Below are 25,787 nucleotides of genomic sequence, written 5' to 3'. Positions count from 1 at the left end.
ATCAGCTTTCTAATCAAGATAGTAACCTTTGGCCCCTTCAAACAGAGGAGTATCATTGGTTTGTAGAGGAGCCATGGGTTCTGGCCCCAGGTGGATGAAAGGGGTTTTGCTTTGGTGTGTGGCTGTACTTCTAACCTTCCCTTTGATTTCCAAGCACCTGGGAGGTCCAGTGGCCTCCCGCTGCCTCGCCGATCCTTCTGGCACTGCTGCTGTCTTTTACAATGGCTTACTGAGCAGGAGGAGGAGGTGGGACTGCACTTGCAAAGAAGCAGACTAAGCGGCAGGCTCTTCCTGATTCCTGATGGTTCCTGATGCTTCTAATACCCCAACTTGTCTGTAGGCTTCTCCATACTGTCTCAGGGCTGAGAGCCAGTGGCACCACCTGGAGGCGAGAGCAGCTGTGGGATCTGCTCCATTTTACCTCTTCCCCTCTGCGTCCTTGTGAGTCTTCGGATCTGGCAGTTCAGTGGAGGAATCCCTCTGTCTGCCCCTCCGCTCCCCCGGCCCTCCCCCACGGACGCTCCCTCTAGCACAGCGAGAACCTGCGGGAGTTGATGTTCATCTTGGTCACGCCGATGAGCTTGAGGGGTGCGGAGAGGCTGAAGGAGCTCACGAGCGGCAGGTCGCAGAAGAGGTCGGCGAGCTCGTCCCGCTCCTCCAGCTCGTAGGTGGCGTCGTTGAGCATGCGCTGGTGCAGGTGGCACGTCTGCTCGATCTTCAGCTTGTTGATGTCGCTGCGCAGACGCATGAGCTGCCGCGCCAACTGCTGGTCCTGCAGGCGCATTTCTGTCTGAAACACAGAGACGGGGGGAGGGGGGCGATCAGTCACCGCAGCACTCGGGATTCACCCAGCTTCCCACTCCCTTTAGCCGAGGGCAGTTTAATTTATCTCTGAGTGAGCAGCGATTAAGAGAAACAGCAATTAGACAGGGGAAAGAATTTCCAGGGAATTATTCCCACCGCCTTGGGTCAGATCCCCTGCTGGTGTAAATCAGCCTAACTCCATGGAGTTACATATACACATCAGCTCAGGGTCTGGTGCATAACAGTCACCAGGGGCTTGTCCCATCCAGTTTTAAGTGACTCCTGTGATGGGGCTTCCTATGGAGAGACGGCTATTCTGCATTATAGTAGATATCACAACCTAGAGGTTGTTTCCTGATATCTAGCCTTGAAAGGTGGCTGATTCAAAAAGCATAAAAGGAAATGCCCTTTCACCCAACACATGATTAGGCTGTGGAACTCATTGCCACTGGATATCATGGGCCAAAATATTAGCAGGAGTCAAAGAGGGATTGGACATTATACGGATAATAAGAATAGCCAGTGTTAGATTAATAAATACCAAAAAAATTAAAGAGTTTTGGAAGGGAAATAAAAACCTTGTGCTCTGGGGCTTAAGCCAGCCTGTAACGATTGCAGACCAGGCTGAGATCTAATGTGGAGAGCAAATTGCATCACACCTGCCAACTGTGGGGTCCTTACACCTTCCTTCAAAACATTTTGTACTGGCCACTGCTGGAGACAGGATACTGGACCAGAGGGAACCAGCATCTGATCCAGTCTCGTCCTTCCAAAGTGCCTAAATTTTGCTTTCATCAGTTTCAGTCTGTTTCTCCTACCTGGTACCTCCTAACCACCCCTTCTCTCTGGGGCTTGCCCTCTTGAAATACTGGTAGATGGTTTTCATTTCCCAACCTGGGCCCTGCTCCCATGCCCATTGGAGTTAATGGCAAGACTCCCATGGATGTCAATAGGCTTTGGATCAGGCCCTTGGTGGTTTTCTGGCCAAGCCAAAGAACATCCAGCCACACTCGGACACCGATTTAGTTCTTTTCATCTTTTCCCAGAAGCCAGCTCGTGGAGGATTATGATTTTTGTCGCCTTTCTCTGGGCTCCCTCCCGTTTGAGCCTGTATCAGTTCCTGCGAGGCTCAGCAACTGACACAGAGCGTCCAGCTAATCCCTGCCCTGTGGGCTGGTGCCACAGAAGGGCTGGAGGGCCTCCTGGGGGAATGCCCTTGAGGCAGGGGGAACAGAGTCTGCCCTTGTGGCTCAATACATTCTTCCCACGCACAGGGACAAGGGGCTGTCATAACCTTATTCCCAGATCTGGACCTTAGCGTCCAAAATATGGGGGTTAGCATGAAAACCTCCAAGCTTAGCCACCAGCCTGGACCTGGTACCTGCTGCCACCACCCAAAAAATTAGAGTGTTTTGGGGCACTCTAGTCCCTCTGAAAAAACCTTCCCTGGGGACCCCAAGACCCAAATCCCTTGAGTCTCACAACCAAGGGAAATAATCCTTTCTCCCTTCCCCCCTCCAGGTGCTCCTGGAGAGATACACAGACACAAGCTCTGTGAAACTACACAGAGTGAATCTCCCTCTCTGTTCCCAATCCTGGAAACAAAAAGTACTTTCCTATTCCCCCAGAGGGAATGCAAAAATCAGGCTAGCAATCCAACACACAGATCTCCCCGATTCCTTCCTCCCACCAATTCCTTGGTGAGTACAGACTCAATTTCCCTGAAGTAAAGAAAAACTCCAACAGGTCTTAAAAGAAAGCTTTATATAAAAAGAAAGAAAAATAAGTACAAATGTTCTCTCTGTATTAAGATGATACAACACAGGGTCAATTGCTTAAAAGAATATTGAATAAACAGCCTTATTCAAAAAGAATACAAATCAAAGCACTCCAGCACTTATATTCATGCAAATACCAAAGAAAAGAAACCATATAACTTACTATCTGATCTCTTTGTCCTTACACTTGGAAACAGAAGACTAGAAAAAAGAAACTACTTCTCCAAAGCTCAGAGAAAGCAGGCAGCCAGAAAACAAAGACAAAGACACTCAATTCCCTCCACCCAAAGTTGAAAAAATCCGGTTTCCTGATTGGTCCTCTGGTCAGGTGCTTCAGGTGAAAGAGACATTAACCCTTAGCTATCTGTTTATGACACGCCCCCCAAATTGCAGACAGTGGGGAAGCTCACTGGCGGCGATTTCCTTCTAGAACTTGAAAATAAACAGATTAATACAACACATACACCTTTACATATACTCCTAAGTATATAACTAACAGACTTCTACATTTTAAGAACACTTTTTAACTACTGAATTCTGGGAAACTCTCACGGGAGAGTGCATCAGCAACTTTATTAGAAGCTCCTGTGATGTGTTGAATTTCAAAATCAAAATCTTGGAGAGCTAAACTCCAACGAAGAAGTTTCTTGTTGTTCCCCTTGGCAGTATGAAGCCACTTTAGTGCAGCATGGTCAGTTTGTAGTTGGAACCGCCGTCCCCAAACATATGGGCGTAGCTTTTCCAGGGCGTACACAATGGCATAGCATTCCTTTTCACTGACTGACCAGTGACTTTCCCTCTCAGACAGTTTCTTGCTGAGAAACACGACAGGATGGAAGTTGTGATCTGTTGCTTCCTGCATGAGCACTGCTCCTATACCACGCTCAGATGCATCTGTGGTTACTAGGAATGGCTTGTCAAAATCCGGGGCCCTGAGCACAGGGTCAGACATGAGCGTCGCCTTAAGCTGGGTAAAGGCCTTTTGACACTCATCAGTCCACTTAACTGCATTTGGCTGGGTCTTTTTGGTCAGGTCGGTCAGTGGGGCAGCGATTTGGCTGTAGTGGGGTACAAATCGCCTGTAGTATCCGGCCAAGCCTAAGAAGGATTGGACCTGCTTCTTGGACCGTGGGACAGGCCACTTTTGGATAGCATCCACCTTGGCCTGTAGGGGGTTTATGGTTCCTCGACCCACCTGGTGCCCCAGGTAAGTCACTCTGTTTTGGCCTATTTGACACTTTTTGGCCTTAACAGTTAGTCCTGCCTGCCTGATGCGCTCAAAGACCTTTTCCAGGTGTAGTAGGTGTTCGGGCCAGGAGTCTGAAAAAATGGCCACATCATCGAGGTAGGCAACTGCAAATTCTCCCAGTCCAGCTAGTAGACCATCTACCAGCCTCTGGAAGGTGGCGGGTGCATTTCGAAGGCCGAAAGGAAGGACATTGAATTCATACACCCCCGCATGGGTGACGAATGCTGACCTCTCCTTGGCAGGTTCATCTAGCGGTACTTGCCAGTACCCCTTGGTTAAGTCTATTGTAGAGATGAACTGGGCACGTCCCAACTTTTCCAATAGCTCATCGGTGCGGGGCATTGGATAGTTGTCCGGACGAGTTACCGCATTTAGCTTACGGTAGTCCACGCAAAAGCGTATTTCCCCATCTGGTTTGGGTACCAGAACCACTGGAGATGCCCATGCACTGGTAGATGAGCGGATTATACCCATCTGTAGCATGTTCTGGATCTCCCGTTCTATAGCAGCTTGGGCATGAGGAGACACTCGGTAGGGTGGGGTTCTGATTGGGTGAGCATTACCTGTATCAATGGAGTGGTATGCCCGTTCAGTCCATCCTGGGGTGGCTGAGAACAATGGGGCGAAGCTAGTGCACAGCTCCTTGATTTGTTGCCGCTGCAGACGTTCCAGGGTGGTTGAGAGGTTCACCTCTTCCACGCCACCGTCTTTTTTCCCGTCGTAGTAGACACCGTCAGGCCACTCAGCATCATCTCCCTGGACTGTAAACTGACAAACCTGTAAGTCTCTGGAATAGAAAGGCTTGAGAGAATTAACATGGTACACTTTAGGCTTTAGTGAGGAATTGGGAAATGCTATGAGGTAGTTTACAGCTCCCAGGCGCTCTTGGACCGTGAAGGGCCCTTCCCATGATGCTTCCATCTTATGGGCCTGTTGCGCCTTCAAGACCATAACCTGGTCTCCTACCTTGAAGGACCGATCTCTGGCATGTCTGTCATACCAGGCCTTTTGCTCTTCCTGAGCATCCTTTAGATTCTCTCTAGCAAGGGCTAAAGAGTGTCGGAGGGTGCTTTGTAGGTTGCTTACAAAGTCCAGAATGTTAGTTCCTGGAGAAGGCGTAAACCCCTCCCATTGCTGCTTCACCAACTGTAATGGCCCCTTAACCTCGTGACCATACACAAGTTCAAATGGTGAAAACCCTAAACTGGGATGTGGTACAGCCCTGTAGGCAAACAGCAACTGCTGCAACACTAGGTCCCAATTATTGGAGAATTCGTTGATGAATTTTCGTATCATGGCCCCCAAAGTTCCATTGAACCTTTCCACCAGGCCATTGGTTTGATGGTGGTACGGGGTGGTAACCAAGTGATTCACCCCATGAGTTTCCCACAGTTTTTCCATGGTCCCTGCCAGGAAATTAGACCCTGAATCTGTAAGGATGTCGGAGGGCCAACCTACCCTGGCAAAGATGTCTGTTAAGGCCAGGCACACAGTGTTAGCCCTGGTGTTGCCTAGAGCTACTGCTTCCGGCCATCGGGTAGCAAAGTCCACTAAAGTCAGTACGTACTGCTTTCCTCTGGGCGTTTTTTTTGGGAAAGGGCCCAGAATATCCACAGCTACTCGCTGAAATGGGACCTCAATTATGGGGAGTGGCTGGAGAGGGGCCTTGACCTGGTCTTGAGGCTTTCCCACTCTTTGGCATACCTCACAAGACCGGACATACTTGGCAACGTCCTTGCCCATCCCCTCCCAGTGGAAGGACTTCCCCAACCGGTCCTTGGTTCTGTTCACCCCAGCATGGCCACTGGGATGATCATGGGCTAAGCTTAAGAGCTTCCCCCGGTACTTAGTTGGAACCACCAACTGTTTTTGCGGCTGCCATTCTTCCCGGTGTCCACCAGAAAGAATTTCCTTGTATAAAAGTCCTTGGTCTATAACAAACCGGGATCGATTAGAAGAGCTGAGAGGCGGTGGGGTGCTCCGTGCCGCCGCCCAAGCTTTCTGAAGGCTGTCATCTGCTTCCTGCTCAGTCTGGAACTGTTCCCTTGAGGCTGGGGTCACCAGTTCTTCCTCAGACTGTGGACTTGGGCTTGGTCCCTCTGGAAGCGATGTAGGTGATGGTGTTGTTTCCGTTGCTGGTGTACCGCTCTCCGCTGGTGCACCTGAGGGTATTTCAGGCTCTGGCTGAGCCTTTTGGGTATGGCTGTCTTGTGCTTCTGCCAGTTTTGGCTCGCTGGCGCCCTCTGGCGTTGAGTTTGAAGATGGGGTTGCACTTGCTGGTGCTGGTTGCTGTTCCAGTTCCGGGCCTGGGACTGGAGATGCTGTGGCTGTTTCAGTGGTAGGCATGGAATCCGGGTCCACTACCTCTGTCTGGGTCTCTGGTAACACAGACGGGGCCTCTGTGGACGGCTCAGGAACAGGAATGGGTCTGGAAGCTTGCCTGGTTTGGCTACGTGTAACCATTCCCACTCTCTTGGCCCGCCTCACCTGGTTGGCCAAGTCTTCCCCCAGTAGCATGGGGATAGGATAATTGTCATAGACTGCAAAAGTCCACATTCCTGACCAGCCTTTGTACTGGACAGGCAGTTGAGCTGTAGGCAAGTCTACAGCTTGTGACATGAAGGGGTAAATTGTAACTTTGGCCTTTGGGTTGATGAATTTGGGGTCAACGAAGGATTGGTGGATAGCTGACACTTGTGCCCCCGTGTCTCTCCACGCAGTAACCTTCTTTCCGCCCACTCTCAAATTTTCCCTTCGCTCCAAGGGTATTTGAGAGGCATCCGGGCCTGGGGATCTTTGGTGTGATGGTGGTGTAATGAATTGCACTCGCATGGTGTTCTTGGGACAGTTGGCCTTGATATGTCCCAGTTCATTACACTTAAAGCATCTTCCATCTGATGGGTCACTGGGCCGAGGTGAGTTACTGGAGACTGGTGAGGTTGAAGGGTAGGGTATCTGTGGCTTTACTTGGGTGGTATGTGGGGTCTTTGGCTGTCCTCGGTTGTAGGGTTTATGGTCTGTGTGCCCCCTGGGGTAATCGTTCCCCTTGACAGTAGCTTTCTTGCTTTCTGCCAGTTCCATCCATTTGGCTCCAATCTCCCCCGCCTCAGCGATATCTTTGGGATTTCCATCTTGTATGTACCGTGTGATGTCTTCAGGAACACCATCCAAGAACTGCTCCATTTGTATGAGGAGGTTCAGTTCTTCCAAGGTTTGAATGTTGTTTCCTGTTATCCAGGCCTCATAGTTTTTTGCAATGTAGTAGGCGTGTTTGGGAAATGACACCTCTGGTTTCCACTTTTGGGTTCTGAAGCGCCGACGGGCATGATCTGGGGTTATCCCCATCCTGTATCTGGCCTTGGTTAGAAAAAGTTTATAGTCATTCATTTGGTGCTTAGGCATTTCAGCTGCCACCTCTGCTAAAGGTCCACTGAGCTGTGACCTCAATTCTACCATGTACTGGTCTTCGGGAATCTTGTACCCAAGACAAGCTCTTTCAAAATTTTCCAAGAAGGCCTCGGTGTCATCACCTGCCTTGTAGGTGGGAAATTTCCTGTGCTGTGGAGCAATAATGGGCGCCGGGTTGTTAGGGTTGGCTGGCACATGCAACCCAGCTTTTGCCATTTCCAGTTCATGTTTTCTCTGTTTTTCCTTCTCTTCATTCTCTTTTTGTTGTTTTTCCATTTCTTTTTGTTGTTTTTCCATTTCTTTTTGTTGTTTTTCCATTTCTTTTTGTTGTTTTTCCATTTCTTTTTGGTGTTTTTCCATGTCTCGGCGGTGGGCCGCCTCTTCTTCTGCTTGTTTCCTTCGGTAGGCCAACTCTTCTTCTTCTAGTTTTCTTTTGTGTGCTGCCTCTTGGGCTGCCTGTTCTCTTTGGAAGGCTGCCAGTTCTCTTTGGTAGGCTGCCTCTTTGATCTGTTCTTCTCTTTCTTTCATCTCCATCTCTTTTTGTTTTATTTCCAGTTGTCGCCTGTGTTCAGCTTCTTTGATTTGTTCTTCGGCCTCAATTTTTGCCTTAGAAGTCATGATTCCTGTTTTCTTGTGTTGGGGTGCCCTCCGGTGTTTATCTTCTGAACTGCAGGTTCTCTGTTGCCTCCTGAAGTCTGCCTAGCAACAGTGCCTTTAGCTAATTTTCCTTTTCTCTCTCTAGCTAATGTTCAATGAAGGGAAACCAGAAAAACCACTTTATTTGCATGCCTATAAGTGCTGGTACTTGCCTCCTAATGGGAGGGCTATTGCATGACAAAAGACCCTTAACATGCAAGCCACAAACTGCGAGAGAGAGCAGAAAAAAAAATTCTCTCTGGTTCCCTTTTAAAAACAACTGCTTCTCTCTGCTAAAAAGCCCTTAGCAGAGAAAAGAAAAATACAATATTTCCACTGGCTTCTGGATTCTGTCTATCCCGTAACCGCTGCTACACCATGTCATAACCTTATTCCCAGATCTGGACCTTAGCGTCCAAAATATGGGGGTTAGCATGAAAACCTCCAAGCTTAGCCACCAGCCTGGACCTGGTACCTGCTGCCACCACCCAAAAAATTAGAGTGTTTTGGGGCACTCTAGTCCCTCTGAAAAAACCTTCCCTGGGGACCCCAAGACCCAAATCCCTTGAGTCTCACAACCAAGGGAAATAATCCTTTTTCCCTTCCCCCCTCCAGGTGCTCCTGGAGAGATACACAGACACAAGCTCTGTGAAACTACACAGAGTGAATCTCCCTCTCTGTTCCCAATCCTGGAAACAAAAAGTACTTTCCTATTCCCCCAGAGGGAATGCAAAAATCAGGCTAGCAATCCAACACACAGATCTCCCCGATTCCTTCCTCCCACCAATTCCCTGGTGAGTACAGACTCAATTTCCCTGAAGTAAAGAAAAACTCCAACAGGTCTTAAAAGAAAGCTTTATATAAAAAGAAAGAAAAATAAGTACAAATGTTCTCTCTGTATTAAGATGATACAACACAGGGTCAATTGCTTAAAAGAATATTGAATAAACAGCCTTATTCAAAAAGAATACAAATCAAAGCACTCCAGCACTTATATTCATGCAAATACCAAAGAAAAGAAACCATATAACTTACTATCTGATCTCTTTGTCCTTACACTTGGAAACAGAAGACTAGAAAAAAGAAACTACTTCTCCAAAGCTCAGAGAAAGCAGGCAGCCAGAAAACAAAGACAAAGACACTCAATTCCCTCCACCCAAAGTTGAAAAAATCCGGTTTCCTGATTGGTCCTCTGGTCAGGTGCTTCAGGTGAAAGAGACATTAACCCTTAGCTATCTGTTTATGACAGGGGCAATAGAGGGTGGCAGGGACAGTGGCCAGGGCAGTCCTATGTCTGAGCAGTTCAGCTCTGAAAAGGCCTCTCAGAGCCATTGCAACAGGACTGCAAGTTAGGGGACTGCCCCAGCTTGTATCAGGGGCTGAAATAATCCCTGGCAGGTCCTGAGTAGGAGAAGCACAAGCTGCTTCCTCTCTGTCTCTGCACAGGTAAATGTTGCAGGGGAAAGACCTGGTGCCTTGCCCAGGGATGGTCTCAGTGTGGAACCACTGCCTCATATGACCAGTGAGGCCTGTTTCTCTCCCTGCCATTTTGTGGGACCTTGGGTAAGTCGCTGAGCAACTCTGGGCCTCAGTTTCCCTTTCTATCAGTTCTCTGCCTCCCTGGGATGCTGTGAGGACTCGTGCTTGATGGGTGTGCTCAGGGCTGAGGTTAAACACAGTTAGGATTAGTCAGCGGCGAGTTTCTCTCACTGCAGTGGTGACAGAGGCAGAGCCTGCCAGGCCCTGGCAGAATTTGCCCGACCGCCCTAAGAACATGGTGAAAACCTTGGATCCTCATCTCAGCGCATGGGGGAGGACTGAGTCACGGTTACGCAATTACACCAGGCCCAGAGGCAGCTTACTTATAGCACTGTCAACATTTGTGATGTCATTCCTATGTCTTCCCCACACAACCTCCACCCCCAAGCAAAACAGAGCCTTACAAAGTATCGATGTTCTTGAAATGTTTCCATTATGGGGGAAGTTTTCTCACTTTTCTGCAGGCGTTTTTAACGTTGCCAAAGAGGCTAGCAAAATGGCCGCCGAAAGTTTCTATTTATTAAGGATGTCGACAACCATTTAGATTATGTTTTCACTACTGTTTTCGGTTAACGGGCTCAATAAAAATTATTTTAAAAAGTCACAGAAATGTTGAAATAACTGTGAAAGTAGAATGAATTATATTGTGAAAATAGAAAGGATTAAAGAAATGCTGTCTGTACCTTTAAGCAAAACTGTTGGAATGCTGCAATCCAGGTGTCAGGAATACAGACATTAACATAGAACAATTGCACCGTTTAAGGGCAATTGGTGAAGTATTAGCCTTAGATCGATACGAGTTAGTAAGGAAGTAGGATATGCATGCTGTGCCCCACGTGAATTTTACTGTTTTGCTTTCTTTGTCCCTTTGTCTCATTCCCGCTCTTTTATCTGTATAAATAAGACCGTTTGGGTCTTGCATGACCACTCACATTATCTGGGTGTTATTGGCAGAGCGCTGCACTAATAAAACAGAGTGGTCTGACAAATTGTGAGTCCTGATTCTAACTTTGACATAACAAAAGAGGGGTCCGTGACATGAAAGCCACTTGGACATTTCCAATTTTTTCAGGAAACCAGCTTTTCCTCTTTTGGGACCCACTCTGGCCTTTCTGATGAGGCACTGGTATTCTGTTAGGACACCATGACATTTTCACACAAGCCAAAATACCAAGATGGCAGATGGTGCTCACATCTCTAATCTCGGACTTTCCTCTCCCTGCCCGCCTCTTGGTGACAACTGGGGTTTTAAAAAGGCAAGCCATGACTACTAGTCTCAGCTGTGCTGGGCAAGTCACTCTTATTCTCTTTGTCAATTCCGCCACCTTGCACTTTGAGATCTCTGCACAAAAAGTGCTCTGAGTGTGCTAAGCAGCTTTATGATCTCCACCGGCTGAATCACAAAGAGAGAGACAATGCACCAGAAACATGAGATGCAATGACTGATAGTAGTAAAATTTTCCCAGGGAGATAAAGCTCTCCTCTGGCTTTGTTTGCTTCTGTGGGGGGGTGGAGTTAGGGGATGGGTGGGAAGTTGCTTCTCTTTTGGCTGAGCTCCCTTAAGAAGAGCTGCTTTATTCCTTCCAGAAATACATAAAGGAAAAAGAAATAAAGCTTTGTGATGGCTGACAAAAGGATTATCGGCACAATGGCGCAACGATGCTGGAGACTCTGCCCATCTCTGATGGAGATCTGACGTTCAGAGTTTTGCTTCTTGATGACTAACAAACACCTTGTACAGTGACAACTCCTTCAGGGGTGTTTACACACCTGAGGCTTGTATTTGTGGAGACTTGACTACGAGTGAAATCCACGAGGCCACGTTCCACTCACATGGGGTTGGCTCGAGATACACAAAGGAAACCAGGCATCACCAATGGCTTGTTCAGTCTAAAATAACCCTCATTGCAATGGAACTATGGCAATTTACAGCAGTGTGGATCTGCCTCTATAGAGCTCACTTCCCTGATGTGATGATTTTCAGGGGTGCTGAGCACCCACAGACCCCATGAACTTCACTAGCAGTTCTGGGTGCTCAGCAGCTCTGAGAGTCAGACCACCAGCCCTTTGCACTTACAGAGCACCTTTCCCTGGAGGAGCTCAAATCTCTTTGAGACCAGTTGAACGCTCCCTCCCCATGAATGTGACTCAGGGGCCATAGTATTAGTGTCACCTCCATTTTACAGATGAGGAAACAATGGTGCCACAACACTGGAATTGCTGATCTCTGAGCCATCTAGGCAACTCACTTGTCACTGATGGTAGACCGGACCAGATCTGCAGAGGAAGGTTAAGTTATATATAGAGATATATCTATCTCATAGAGCTGGAAGGGACCCTGAAAGGTCACGAGTCCAGCCTCCACCAAGTACTGATTTTACTTCAGATCCGTAAGTGGCCCTCTCAAGGATTGAACTCACAACCCTGAGCAGGCCAATGCTCAAACCACCGAGCTATCCCTCCCACCAAGACTTGACTTGTCCAAGAGCACCCAGAAAGTTAGCAGAGCTTGGGGCAGATGCCAGAAATCCTAACTCTGCCTCTGCTACTCTAGTTCTTAGTTGACAGTGATGGGAACACCTAATCCGAGTTTAACAGAAGGCACTGTAAATGATCAATGACCTCTGTTATAAAGAGACACTGTCAGGTAGACAGAGTTCTACACAACTCATTGGAAATAGCTAACAAGGCTATTGTTTACATGTCAATGGCTGCAGTTGTTTTTTTCAATTTAAACGTTCACTCGCAGGGCCAGCAGCTCAACTTCATCTGGCCTGGACAATGAAACCAACCATAAACACACAGGTAAATAGTCCAGCTGTGTGAAGAACAACCAACTGACAGCATCACTGGTGAACGTCAATTGTATATTCCAGAATCCAGTTCAGAAGTCGCAGGTAAGAAATCTCTTTCAATATGATTTCTGTTTTGAAAAGATCCATTTACATTTTAAAAAAGTAGAAGAACAGAACACTGCAACTGATCCCTGTCATATAATCAGAGGGGAGTGTGTGACGTTATTGACATGAACTGTGACAGTATAGAGCATTGTTGTAACCAGGGTCCTATGGTTGCACCAGGTCTTGTACAGAGGAGGTCAAGTGGGGTGTCTATGGAAAGGTTGTAGTTTGCTGGTTATCATTATAGTGTCTGCATGTGTGTATCATTTTTGTATTTGAAGTTATGAATATTGGCTATGTACTTGTATCTCAATGTGTTTGAGCCTAAGTAGCCTCAGTGAAGCGTTTGGTCAACTTCTTGGGAAAGGACTTTTCTCAGGAAGTGTGCAATCAAGAAACACTTAACTGACAATGGACTTTGGGAGATGCCAATCCGCATCTGAGCTTTCTGGGAACGTTCACACTAACATGGAAACAATGGCGTCGGCCTGAAAAAAGCTGAATCATTCATGGACATGTGACTTGCCCAGGTGGCTGCAAACTCCATCTTGTTGCTTGGATTTTGCACAGGAGAACAAAGGGGTTTCCATCCACAAGAGAAAGAATATAAAAGCCCCTGGAAACTCCTCCATTTTGTCTTCAGCTGGCTTAAGAGATGGCTTCTCAGCTCCCAAGAGATGCCTAAAAGAAACTGGAACAAAGGACAGTAACTATGGGGGTGTGAGTGATTGCTGGACCCAGATTGGAAAGGAGTCCAGTCTGTGAAAGAAGCTTATTGGAACATGTCTAAGGGTTAGATTTACCTGTATGCAGTTTCTGAGATTTGCGTGTTTTGTTTCATTTTGCTTAGTAACTTACTTTGTTTTGTCTGTTATTACCTGGAACCACTTAAATCCTACTTTTTATACTTAATAAAATCACTTTTGCTTATTATTGAACCCAGGGTTAGTGACTAGTACCTGGGGGAGCAAACAGCTGTGCATATCTCTCTATCAGTGTTACAGAGGGCGGACAATTGATGAGTTTACCCCATATAAGCTTTATACAGGGTAAAACAAATTCATTTGGGGTTTAGGCTCCCACAAAGACTGAATCCTGGGTGCTGTGAAAGTCTATGTTAACTAAGAAGCCCCTGAGCTGAGTGGATCTCAGTTTCAGTGAACTGCAGAGAGGTGTGGATCTATGCTGCAGCTGACTGAAATGTCTAACTCAGCAAGACAGGAGTGGAGGGAAGCCTCTTCTGGCACGGAGGTTTGTTCTTAGTGGTATCCCAGCTCATCTAGGGATAGTCGTGAGGGAGTTTCTGTGACCGAACTCGTCACAGAGTGAAGCTTATTTTGCCATGGAATCCTGGAGATTAGAGGTGGAAAAGACCGGCTAGCACAACTAGTGGCTGGTCCTACTTCTATTGAAGTCAAAACTCCCATTGACTTCAACGGTGCAAGACTGAGCCCTGAATTCCTGCCCCTGTCAATGTAAGATTAGTCCTCAGGGTTGATTTATTCGCATTTTATGGAGAATTTGCTCTCCTGTTTCCTAATTGCTCAGTTTTCAACAAGGGACGCCTTGGAGGTAGTTCAGAAATGCACCATTTGTTTTGTCTCATTCTGAAACCACAGAAGGTACGTGTCCCAGCTATTGGTATATAACCTCCATTTTCATGTGGAGCATCAGTGAACTCTCAGTACCTCCATCCTAACCAAAGGGATGCATCTTGCTCACCCTCACCAGCCCAGAACGCCCTTTATCAGATATTTACAGTGGAGAGCACATTATAATAGGGAGTTTCATGGACCCACCTCTCCTTTCGTTCACATCCATGCAGATCGCTCCCCTCTCAGTGCAACCCCATAATAGTGCTGTCCATCTGGATAAGGTGCTTATAAAGTCTCCATTACGGTAGTATCTGAGCACCTTGCAATCCTTAAAGTAAGTGCTATAAGCTCAGTGTACAGATGGGGAACTGAGGCACAGAGAGTCTGAGCTTGTCTACACAGGGCAGGGGGGGAGGTGAGTCCGCATTAACGTTAGTGCCCACTCAAGTGACTTGTGTCCATATAGCACAAGGAATATTGTGTACTAACAAGCCAGTCATTCCATGTTCTGTATTCTGCTTTGAAAGCGGATTAAGTTCATTGTTATGGCATCCCACATTCTAAGTTAGCGCCCTAATCACTGCACCGTCCTCCCTCTTGGTGTTTAATGGTAGTCATTACTTCTGTGGGACAGTAATATTAGGAAAATATTTCATTTGCTTTTAACCTCTTTCCATGGCACACACCCGCTGGAAAGAAAAAGAAACCAGCACCATAGGAGCAGCCAGCTCTCTGCAGACCACCAGCAAGGGCCCCTTGGACCATCACTTGGGAGCCTGTGCCCCCTGCTTCAGTGGAGTCAAGGAGTTCAGCCAGTTGTGCCACGAGGGGGCAACCCACAGAAAAGCTTCCCCAGGGAACTCCTATGTGCCACGGAGTGATATTTCCCAGCATCTCTCGCTGCAGCAATGCAGAGCAGGGCGGTGGGAGGAGAATGGTCCTGGCTAGCTGACTGAGTTAGAATTGAGGGACACTGGTGGGGCCGCAGACGGAAGTTTGCATTGCCACGGCCCATGCTGTCACAGACAGAGACCTTTGCTCGCCCAGGCGGCCAGTCCTGCATCTCTCACTAAATCCAATCTCAGAAAAACCAAAGGACTCCTCCCATCCCCCCAGAACACCAGCACGATCTGCGGTGAGGTGCACATCGACAGAGTTCCTGCTCGAGTTTCTTCTTCCAAATTCAGCTAAGTGCCCATTTAGCTCATTTCGGGAGCAGAGGCTGGTATAAAAATAGGCCCATTTGGAAACCTATTGCAGAGTAACAGAGCTCTTGATGTGGATGAGAAATTGATCTGAAATGGAGACACCAAGGTTCATGAAGATTTATGTACCATTACTGCCTTTTTAATTAGGACCTGCGCCAATTCCCATTGAAGTCAGTGGGAAGACTCTCCGTGACTTCAGTAGCAGTCAGATCAACCTTAGTAAATCTGACCATTCACACCAACTATATTCACAGTAGAGCTGGGCGAAAAAATTTTGGACTAAGCTTAAGTTTGCCAAAAAATGCAGATTTGGGTTTCCTGAAAAAATGTCGCAAATTTGTCTCAAATTTTCCAAAGTGTTTGGATTGCAAAAAGAGAGCAAAACAATTTCCAATAAAATCAAAATGTTCTATTTCAACGTTTTCAAAATGAAACTTTTTGATTCAAAACAATTTTTTGTTCCAAATTTGATTTTAATGTGATTTAATTTTGTTTAGAAAAAGATTTTTAAAACCCATCAAAAATGAACTCTTTCATTGCAGGTTGACTGAAACGGTTTGTTCGACACAAACCACCATTTTTCCCCCTACTTCTTTAGTTTGGCCACCAAACTGATCAATCGATTATTTGCGCAGCTCTAATATTCGGGGTACGTGTTTTCTGCTACAGACCAGCTGGAATTAGCTCTATTTTACCTCCCTGAAGAAAGCATCAGATCTGGGGGTGTCTATTAGACAGTATTTTCTCCATCAGGGATGAGCACTGAGCCAAATTCAGACCCATCGTTAGAGGCATGAGGAAGTTGTGCTCACTTGCACCAAGAAGCTGAGAACTGAGGCTTGTTTTTAGGCTGGTAAAATGTATCAAAAACATTTTTAAAAAGAAAGAGAAAAATGTTTCTTTACAAACATTTTGACAAAACAGGAAAATAATTTCATTGAAATGAAAAATGTTCAGTTTTTGGATTTTTTCCACTTTCTTTTACACTTTTTTTTCCTTCCACTTTCTTTTCCATGCTGCCACACCCTCCATGCCAACCAGCTTTCCTGCAGGGCAGGACCCGGCTCCCTTTATCTATCTGAACCTGTTGGCCGATCCATGCTAACAAGTAAATATTAAAGGCCAAAGTCCGTTACTTCAGTCAGAGCTAACCACATCTGTGAGCAGAACTTGAATCTGTGGTGAGTGCAGACGTTGGGCCTTCCACTCTCAGGACACTGTTTAATTTACTTTGCTTTGGAAATACCAAGAAAATCCAATGTTGCAATGTTACTTTTAGGCCATGTCTACACTACAAAATTAAGTCAACCTTACTTACGTCAGCATACATCTGCTGCAGTAATTACATTGCTTGTGTATGTCTACACTTTACTCCTTGTGTCTGTGGTGCGTCCTCACCAGAAGCACTTGTTTCCATTGTATTGTCAGAGTGGGGCATTGTGGGAAGGCTCCTGAAAGCTAGTAACAGCTGACATAAGCAACACAGTGTCTATGTGAGACTTGTGTCGACCCAACTACATTGGCTTTGACTCTATGCCGCTCATGGAGGTGAAGTTATTAAATTGGTATAGCTGGGCTGTTACGTCAGCGGGAACAAAATTTAAGTGTAGACATTTCCATAGGTAGATAGACATGAGCTGCCTTGCATTGACCTAACTCTACTATAGACCAGGCCTTATTTTCTATAGGCCCACTCCTTAAGCCTTTATTCCCATTGACTTAAACGCTGGTTTTGACTGAGCAGGGAATTTAGGATTTACTCTATGATGTTAAAGGACCTTTAACATGATTTGAATACTCAGAACTGGTCAGAACTGTTCATCTAACATAAAAATCAAAGATGGGAATAATTTCCAGGGCTCGGGCATGCTGGGACTGAGAGTTGTTGAACTCCTCGAGAAGCTTGTAATGTGCTGAGCTGTGCAGTTTGCAGTTACAGCTGCACAGCGCGCCTTGGGAAGGAATTTGGATTCCAGAATCTATCAGACTTTAAAGGCCAGATGGTCAACTGATGCCAATCGGTGCAACTCCATTGACTTCAGCAGAGCTATACTAGTGTATGCTAGCTGAGGGGCTGGCCCTAATATGTGTTATGTCATGACTCTGAGGGAGTGCTATCTCCTCCTGAGCCACTAGAGCTGAAGACCATGAAAATTTCCGCTAGATTTGCAATATGGTCTTGGATTTGCCCCTTTGGCCTCTCTGATTGGACCTGTGGCCTTGAGGAGTCAAACTGGCTGCTTTTGAGGAGCTGAAGGCCGTGCCTTGTGTCCCTGGAAGAAAACATGCCCTCTAGATTTGCAGCAAGGGCTTAGCTCTATGCTATAGCTTTAATTTTATATCTGGGCACTTTGAATTGATCCATTTCTTGGCTGGGTGTCCCCACATGAGTGTGCCTTTGACCCCTCAGGGGTTAGATGAGCACCACCAGTTCTGACATTACTTCTAGGGAAGGCCACTCAGGCTAGTACAGACTGCAGGTGGCCACTTTGTTGCTCAGGGCAGACTGGCAAAAGCCAATTAGACTGCTGCTCTGTACTCTGCTGCCAGGTCAGTTCCAGAAGGTAGTTTAGGATGCTGGTTACTCCCTTAATTGTCCGTGTCCCGAGTTCCTCAGAGGTCGCCTCTCATGCGATGCCCTGTTGCTGCACCTGCATTCAGCTGGAGTGGCTGTCCCGGGACGGAGCTCATGGAATTCCCAGCTCCCTTTCTCTGCGCATATAACACAGGCCAGAAATACTTATTGCTCACCTGGTAGCTTGCCAAGGCCCACGGGTAGGGTGTTTGGGGGCATGCCAAGCTCCCTAGAGCAAGATGCCAGTGGCAGGCCCTCTTTGCTGGTATTTGCTCCTGCTATAAGCACATGTAAACCAAAGCCTAGCCACCTCTGGAGGCAAATTCTACCCTGGGAGTTGCAAGTGTAACACCTATTCACTGGGGTGCAACTGAGGCAGAATTTGACCTGTAAGAGGAATTCCTAGCCCCACCAAAGTCAACTGTTGCTTTGCCATTGATTTCAGTGCAGCCAGGATTTCACCCTTAAAGCGAAGTGTAAAATGGGTATTTTGTTTGTTAGGGTATTTTGCTAACTTCAAGCCTTGCTATGCTCTAACCATCTGCTGGCAGCTGTTCCCCATCGTTGGTCCATTCTAGGTGGGGATTAAGTGCTGTGGTGAGTCAAAAACATGGCCTTGTTTCAGGGAAATTCTTCTAAATTACGTAAAATGCAGTCAGGTCCAGTGATGAGTGTCTTGTGAGTGCCCATGGGTATCATTAGGAGAGTGGGACATGTAGATAGGTCTTTTTCATCTTTTTATTTTATCTTTCTCTGTTTATTTACAACTTTTATCTTTCATCCCATGGTGTATGTCCACCCCCAAACCCAAGCCCCAGATCAGAACAGCACAGCTGGGCTCAGAACAAATCTCTACCTGGTTAAAGGGCAGAATCCAAAGTCCAGATGCAAATCTGCTAGAACCTGGGGTTGGAAAACGAAACCTGCACCTTGCCATCACTGGGCCTGTTCAATCTGTTTTTCAGATTAAGGCCATTGTGGAGTGAGGTTTGAGTCATAAACCCAAATTCGACATGGATCCTAATCTGATGCAATGAGCCAAGATTTGCTAACGTGACTAATGATTGTGGGGGGCCCAACTTGACTTCTTAAAGAGGCTGATCTTCAGAAAAGGGCCAAGCACCTGTGCTCTGAAAATCAGGCCCCTGGCAAGTGTATCAAGCTGGACACCCAAAAACTGACACAATCAAAATCACACATCACTTTTGCAAATAATTTATATACAGGTAAACCAGAGCTGGGAAAATGCAGTAAAATGTATGTGTGAATATTCTTGTGAATGAAACTCATTTAAGTCACATTTATTCATTTATTTGCCAATATTTGGGTGGAGAAAATTTTATTCACAAGATTTTTTTTCTTGTGGAAAGCAAAGCACTAGTGCGAATAAATATTCACAAGAACACTCACTCCCAAAGTGCTCTCATAGCCATTTAGAAGAGATGTTATGATTATTACTGCAAATTTGGCAAACAGTTATGAATGTTGGCAGAGCGTTCACAAACAAACACAGAACCTTTTTCTTTTATAATGCCTAGGATGTTCAATCAGGGAACAGGAATAAAACCATGTGACTCAGGTGAACACTCACATGGCATGAATAATAAATACTCATTGTGACAATGAGGAATGGATTGTTGGGTGGTTAGAGCACTGGAGACTTGGGGTTAAGTCTCTGCTGTGCCACAGACATCCTGTGTGACCTTGGGCAAGTCACTTAGCCTCTCTGCGGTTCAGTTCCCCCATCCATAAAATGGGGATAACAACATTGCCCTATTTCACAGGGGTGTTGTGAAGATAAATACATTGAATGTTATCATTCCCTCAGATACTAGAGTAATAGGGACCATAAAAAAAAAGTAAGACAGATCAACTATCTCACGAGGCCAACATCTTTTCTCACAACCAGTTTGTTTGAATAACCAGTCCCTGTGTACAAATTGTGATCTGGTCACATGCAATTTCTAAAGAGGCAAAATAAAAATAAAAAAGTCTACAGTTCATCAGAGATTGCTTGCTGTCTAGAGTTTTCCCAGGGGCAACCCTGATGGTTGGAGTCAGCTCCAGCTTTGACCTCCTACAGAATGCTGTCACACAACCTTACCTTCCCCAAACCAGCCCCTGCTCCTGCCAGGTAAAGAAAAACCATAGAAGATTGTTCACTGCTGTAACTAGTGAGTCTCAAAGACAGAATGTACCAGACCAGTGGTTCCCAAACTTTTTTCCACCAAGGATCCCTTTGCCATCTGACTAAATTACCCAGGCCCATTTCATTTTGTATAGAGGTTTCATGTTCTTATTATTCTCTTTGTTGGGTGAATTATTATTTATTATTTGATCCTTGCTGATTTGATATTCTGTTTCAACAGTAGATAATTTTTTCTTCTTAATGCTTTCACATTTTAACCACTGATCTATTTTTGTCTACAAATTCACAGTCCGTTTTGGTCAATTTCACAGTTAGAGGATTTTAAAAATGGTAAATTTCATGATTTCAGCTGCTTACATCTGAAATTTCACAGTGTTGTAATTGCAGGGGTCCTGACCCAAAAAGGAGTTTGGGGGAGGTCACAAGGTGGTGGGGGGGATTGCAGTACTGCAATCCTTACTTCCGTGCTGCTGCTGGCAGTGGTGCTGCCTTCAGAGTTGGGCAGGTGGAGAGAGGCATCTGTTGACCCAGAGCCCAGCTCTGAAGGCAGAGCCACTGCCAGCAGCAGCGCAGTAGTAAGGATGGTATGGTATGGTATGGTATTGCTACCCTTACTTCTGGGCTGCTGCCTGCAGGGCTGGACCCTCAGTCAGCAGACGCCACTCTCTGCCAGCTCTGACAGCAGCAGCGCAGAAGTAAGGATGATTTGGTATGGTATTACTCCCCTTACTTCTGCGCTGCGACTGGCGGGGCTCTGCCTTCAGAGCTGGGTGCCTGGCCAACAGCCGCTGCTCTCTGGCCACCCAGCTCTGAAGGCAGCGCAGAAGTAAAGAGTGGCAATACTGTACCCCACTAAAATAACCTTGTGACACCCCCACCCCCTGCAACTCCCTTTTGGGTCAGGGCCCCCAGTTTGAGAAACGCTGGTCTCCCTGTGAAATCTGTACTGTATAGGGGAAAAGCCCACAAAAGACTAGGTTTCACGGTCCGTGATGCATTTTTCATGGCCATGAATTTGGTAGGGCCTACACATCACCCTTATTTTCACTTTAACTAAAATGATATTTGTGGTGTAGTCATGGTACTACTGGAATGCCCCCACCAGCATGAGCTCTCCTGCACCATGCGTGTGAGGTCACGAAGTGCAAGGACACCATTTTCAGTGGTGAGCTGGAGCCGGTTCCCACAGGTTCCCAAGAACCGGTTGCTAAAATTAGACCTCCGTGGAGAATCGGTTGTTAAAGGGCCAGGGAGTGGGCAAAGAACTCCAGTCCCCAGGCCGGACCACCCTGTTGCTCCCAGGATTCCCTGCTTCCCCCCAGCTGCAGCATGGCCAGCCGCCGGCATCAGCTGGGCAGCTCAGCTGAGCTCTGGAGTTGTCCTGCTGCTTTGAGCTGCTGGCAAGGTAAAGGGGGAGGGGGCTGCAAGCTCTAGTGTTGCCGGAGGGGCAAGTGGGGCAATTTACCCCAGGCCCTGCAGGGACCCCTGGCCCCACGTGTATGTCTCCCTCAACCCTGGCCCCTCCCCGACTCCCCCCTCTTAAATCAGAACGTTTTATAGGGAACCGGTTGTTAAGATTTTGGCAGCTCATCACTGACCATTTTATTCTCAAAATGGACCCCTCCGCACAGCGTGACCTTGCACAAGAAGATGGTGTCCTGGGTGACCACAAGGAGGACACCATCTTGTTCTCCAAATGGCACCCTCTCCACAGTGTGATCTCACCATACAGGGTGACCTGGCAGGTATGGTGAGATCACACTGTGGAGAGGGTGCCATTTGGAGAACAAGATGGTGTCCTCCTTGTGGCAAAAATGTCATAACACTGTACCAGCGCATTCCAGCCCCGCTGCTGTACTCTGGCTCAAGGGGCAGACCCCCACATAACCCATGGCAGACCCCACTTTGGGAACCATTGGATTAGACGGTCACTTTAAATTTCTCTTTTAAGACCATTATTTATCTTGGAAAGGAAACCACTTACCAGTTCCTTCCTGAGCCAATTCAGAGCTTCCTGAATGCTTTCAAAGCCACTTAGTTTCCCTGAAGTCAGAGTCACCTTCTCCTGGGAAGAACTCCCTTTGAGATGCACCTGCACCTTTCTTAAAGGGGCAGCTTCCTCTGTGGCCTTTTTTTCTTCTTTAACCTCTTCCTCCCCAGAGGGCTTGGGGCTCTTCCACGTCTGGTCCTCAAGTTTGGCCTTCCACTCCAAGTAGGAAGGGCGCCTGGTCTCCAGTCTCAGTTTCTCTGTCAGAGCCTTCAGGCTTCTCAGGTGGTCATGGGGGGGTGTGGCATTCTCAGAGGAGGCATCTGCACTGTCCACCACCTCTTCTATTTGGATTCTGGGCAAAGACATCCTCTTCTGTAGTAAAATGTTATAGAGGTTGATTGTAAAGTTCAGGGCAACAGCAAAACTCAGGGGATCCTTCTTCTGAGAACAGCTTCCATCTGTTGACTTGATACACAAAAGCAAGCTCTCGTAAGCCAGCCAGTCAGATCAGCTGCCTCTCCTCTCTGGCGTCACTTTAATTACGGAAAACACCTAAAAATAACGAGCGATTGTTTTAGCTGCAAGAAGAAAAAAAAGGAAATGACAGCTGAGTGACAGCTCCTCCTAAAACCTGTCTGGAATGCAGCGAGTGAACACACGTTATAAACCACCATGCAAAGCTCTTCCTGGGTTATGTTACTTCCCTACAGATTCCTGACTGTTCTCTTGGGCAAGAATTAACAAGCTCTAACTTTTAGAGAAACCTTTGTCACGAAGATCTCTCAATCCTTAAGCTTCAGACCATAAAGAGGTCAGGAAGAAAGCCTTGTCCCCCTCTACTGATAGCATAGCATTGCATAACTAGATGCCTTCAGGAGGTTTTATGCTTTCCTCTGAAGCATCCAGCGTTGGCCATTGGTGAAGTGAGGCTCTTGATCAGCCAGGCTCAGATGCAGTAAAAACTCAGATTTCTAGTCAGAATGCAAGCCAAAGGCAGTTGGGACATGTTTGATTAACTTTTTCTGTTCCAGCCCAGTTTTTCAGACTTTATTGTTTCAGATACAAAGGATTCTGTCTGTTCAAGCATCCGCTTTTGCATCCCAAGCCATAATATTCAGATCTAGCTCCTCATTTCAGAAGATCGGGAGGAGGGGACAGAGTTTGACCTGTTACAGATAAAAGGAGTGACTGTGACATACATATCCAGACTGGGGTTCAGACCCCAAATCTTTCCAAAGTTCAGTGTGTTTGGACATGGGATTATGGGCATCTTGCCTTCTCTGACATAAACACAGAGCAATCTGTACATTTAAAAACAGAACAAGACCTAAAACCCTACCAAAACAAAACACTCCACTGCACCCTTTGGGGAGAGGAGGAGCGAGCAAACAACACATGACAAGTGTTAATCACATCACTTAATGAATGTACGGTGATGGGCGCAGTATAAGGGTATCTATAGAATAGACCAGTATTGGGAGCAAACCTTAAAACTTTGAAATTTCACATATCTCCACTCCGCTCACACACCTCTTCATCTGAGACTAACTCTGCACCACTGGCACCTTTCAGTGCCGTGATCAGTATGTTTTACAGGCATCACTACTCTGAGGTAAGCAAGTTTTATTAGTCAGCTGAAATTACAGTGGATTAAGATATGGGTTCTATTCTCACTGGCTCCCTGTGTGACTGTAGCCATATCACTTCCCCTATTTGTGCCTCAGTTTACCCATCTGTAAAATGGAGATAAATGAGGCCAACGTGTGATATCTAAGTATTACCATTGTTACATGGAATGGGATGATGTTAGGGCAGATAAATTAAGTGACTTTCTCAAGGAGTTGCACTAAGTCTGTGGCTGAGCTAGGAATAGATCCAAAGAAGTAAAAACAGAAAACAAAAATCCGTGTTGCTGGGTTGGTAGTGTGCCCAGAAAGAACTGCCAGTGGATATCCAGCCTTCTAGCTGAATACATTAAATGTTGTAATCTCAGTGATTCAGTAATTCTTCTGCCTGCTATTGACGCCCACGAGGGCCCCTGTAATTTTGAAATTAAGACCATAATTACTCCTCGCAAATCTTTTCAGAGAAGATTCAATTTAAAATAAACACCAGCAGGCAGTAAGGTTTGCCCTACCACTGCGTGTCGGCAGGGAAACAGACTGGGGAGCTGATAATATACACACACACAGTCGGTGGGTGGAGAGCTATTCAAGTGACAGGATTGTTCCTGCTCCCCAAATTAATGGGAGTTATCTTGGGAGCAGGATGGGGCTGCAAAGCTAGAGTTGATTCAAGCTGGCAGCTCTCACTGGGGCTAGTCTGGATGTCTGAGGGAAGCATCAGAGTTTGGCTGTTGGGATCCATACACACTGCTGAGGAAGGATGAGTTAGTGGTTAAAGCAGGTGGTAGGCGATCTAGGTCCAGTTGCCAGATCATAGAATATTAGGGTTGGAAGGGACCTGAAGAGGTCATCTAGTCCAACCCCCTGCTCAAAGCATGACCAATCCCCAGATTTTTACTGCAGTTCCCCAAATGGCCCCCTTAAGGATTGAGCTCACAACCCTGGGTTTAGCAGGCCAATGCTCAAACCACTGAGCTATCCTTCCCCCTCTCACAGAGTCTCTGTGTCATCTTGGTTAAGTCACTTGCTCTCCCCGATTGAGATTTTCGAAGGTATCTAAACACCCAACTCCCATTAAAATCAACAAGAGTGAGATGCCTAGATACCTTTGAGGATGTGGGCCTCTGTGGTGCAGTTCCCTATGTGTGAAATGGGGGTATAAATACTCAATATTATTTGGATTATGGTAGCATCTTGCCCTGCCCCCTTTGTGCTAGGTGTTGTACAGATTCTTTTGTCTGTCTTCTCTGTCTAGGCTGCAAAAACTATTCAGAGCAGGGATTGTCTCTCACTGTGTCTGTATGTGGCTAGTACAATAGGATCCTGAAACTACTGATCCAGGTTCAGGCCCTTACTGCCAGACAGAAAGTATCAGCTGTTCCTTCACTGGTATTCCTCAGTGGGGAAATGACACTTTCTCTCATTGTCACAGGCTCCTTGGTTCAGGCAGGGGATTTGAGTTTTTCTGCACTGAAAGACAAGCCACTACCATTCGGAAGCTCGAACCCGTTGCCACTCTCGCCCCAGGCAAAAAGAGGCAATTTTCACTGTGAAATCTCCCAGGCCGCCCTGTCTCAAAATGTGCAAATAGATTTTTCTTTTGAACAGCAAAGCCTGTTATCCCTCCCACCCTTTCCAAATTCAATGCTGGCAAAAGGGATTTTATTCCAGGTCCCCTCCCCAAAGATATATTCACCTGGGGTCAGAGAGCTAATGCGGAAATGTTTTTGAAAGTTATAAGCACGTAAAAAAAGTGTGTGGAGTTCTAAGAGAACCAGTTTCGTAACCCTACCCCGAATTTGCTCCCCGCCCCTGGCTAGGATAAACAGAGATCCATCATATCCTAAGTTATGTTCAGCCCTTTGCACTGCCTTCTGCACAGGAGTGAATTCAACCCTATAAGCGTATGCCACTTTATCAGTGCAATATGGAATATATTACAACTCATGCATAATATATATCCAATATCCATGGCAACATGTGACATGTTGTATACGTAAGAAGGAACAGTAACCAGTACACATTATTTATAGCAAATTATTGAGAAGGCCTGGACAGAGTGACTTGGTTTGCTTGGTTACTGCTGGCAGGTAACTGCTCTTTCTGGTCCATAAGTGAATATGGCTCTAGCCAGCATTCTTTGTGCATCCATTGAAATCAATGGGCCTTTGCAGTGAGTAGATAATGCTCTGGTTTTATGTTCCTGCAGTGGACTAAGAAGAGGGCATCTCATGAACTATGAAGAGAGCGGAGACTCACTTGGCTGATTTTTAGAACAGATAAAACAAATCATGTTAATGCAATGGGTGATTCAGCCTGTGGAACCCCCTG

General features: G+C 46.5%; 1 protein-coding gene across 2 annotated transcripts; it reads right to left on the bottom strand.

Annotated features, from left to right (window-relative positions):
- Positions 1-526: 526 nt before the first annotated feature.
- On the bottom strand, positions 527-22,249 carry FAM167A (family with sequence similarity 167 member A). Of its 2 annotated transcripts, XM_050948956.1 has the most exons (3): positions 21,988-22,249; positions 21,826-21,900; positions 527-790 (listed from the first exon to the last, which is right to left on the bottom strand). In XM_050948956.1, the coding sequence occupies exons 1-3, from the start codon at positions 22,195-22,197 to the stop codon at positions 527-529; spliced, it is 549 nt and encodes a 182-aa protein (XP_050804913.1). In that variant the 5' UTR covers positions 22,198-22,249. The 2 variants fall into 2 exon arrangements, with proteins under 2 accessions (XP_050804913.1, XP_050804912.1); XM_050948955.1 differs by having other exon boundaries at positions 21,826-22,249.
- Between the last annotated feature and the right edge of the window lie 3,538 nt (positions 22,250-25,787).

Source organism: Gopherus flavomarginatus, chromosome 4 (genome assembly GCF_025201925.1).
Source record: "Gopherus flavomarginatus isolate rGopFla2 chromosome 4, rGopFla2.mat.asm, whole genome shotgun sequence".
Lineage (NCBI taxonomy): Eukaryota > Metazoa > Chordata > Testudines > Testudinidae > Gopherus > Gopherus flavomarginatus.
The sequence above is the reverse complement of the archived record's forward strand: the minus strand, read 5'-3'. Positions and strand labels throughout refer to the sequence as shown.

Excerpts from the sequence above, each read along its gene's own strand:
- FAM167A (XM_050948955.1), bottom strand. The coding sequence starts at position 22,197 with ATGTCTTTGCCCAGAATCCAAATAGAAGAGGTGGTGGACAGTGCAGAT. Across the intron at positions 791-21,825 it reads ATTGGCTCAGGAAGGAACTG|ACAGAAATGCGCCTGCAGGA; the intron begins GTAAGTGGTTTC and ends TCTGTGTTTCAG.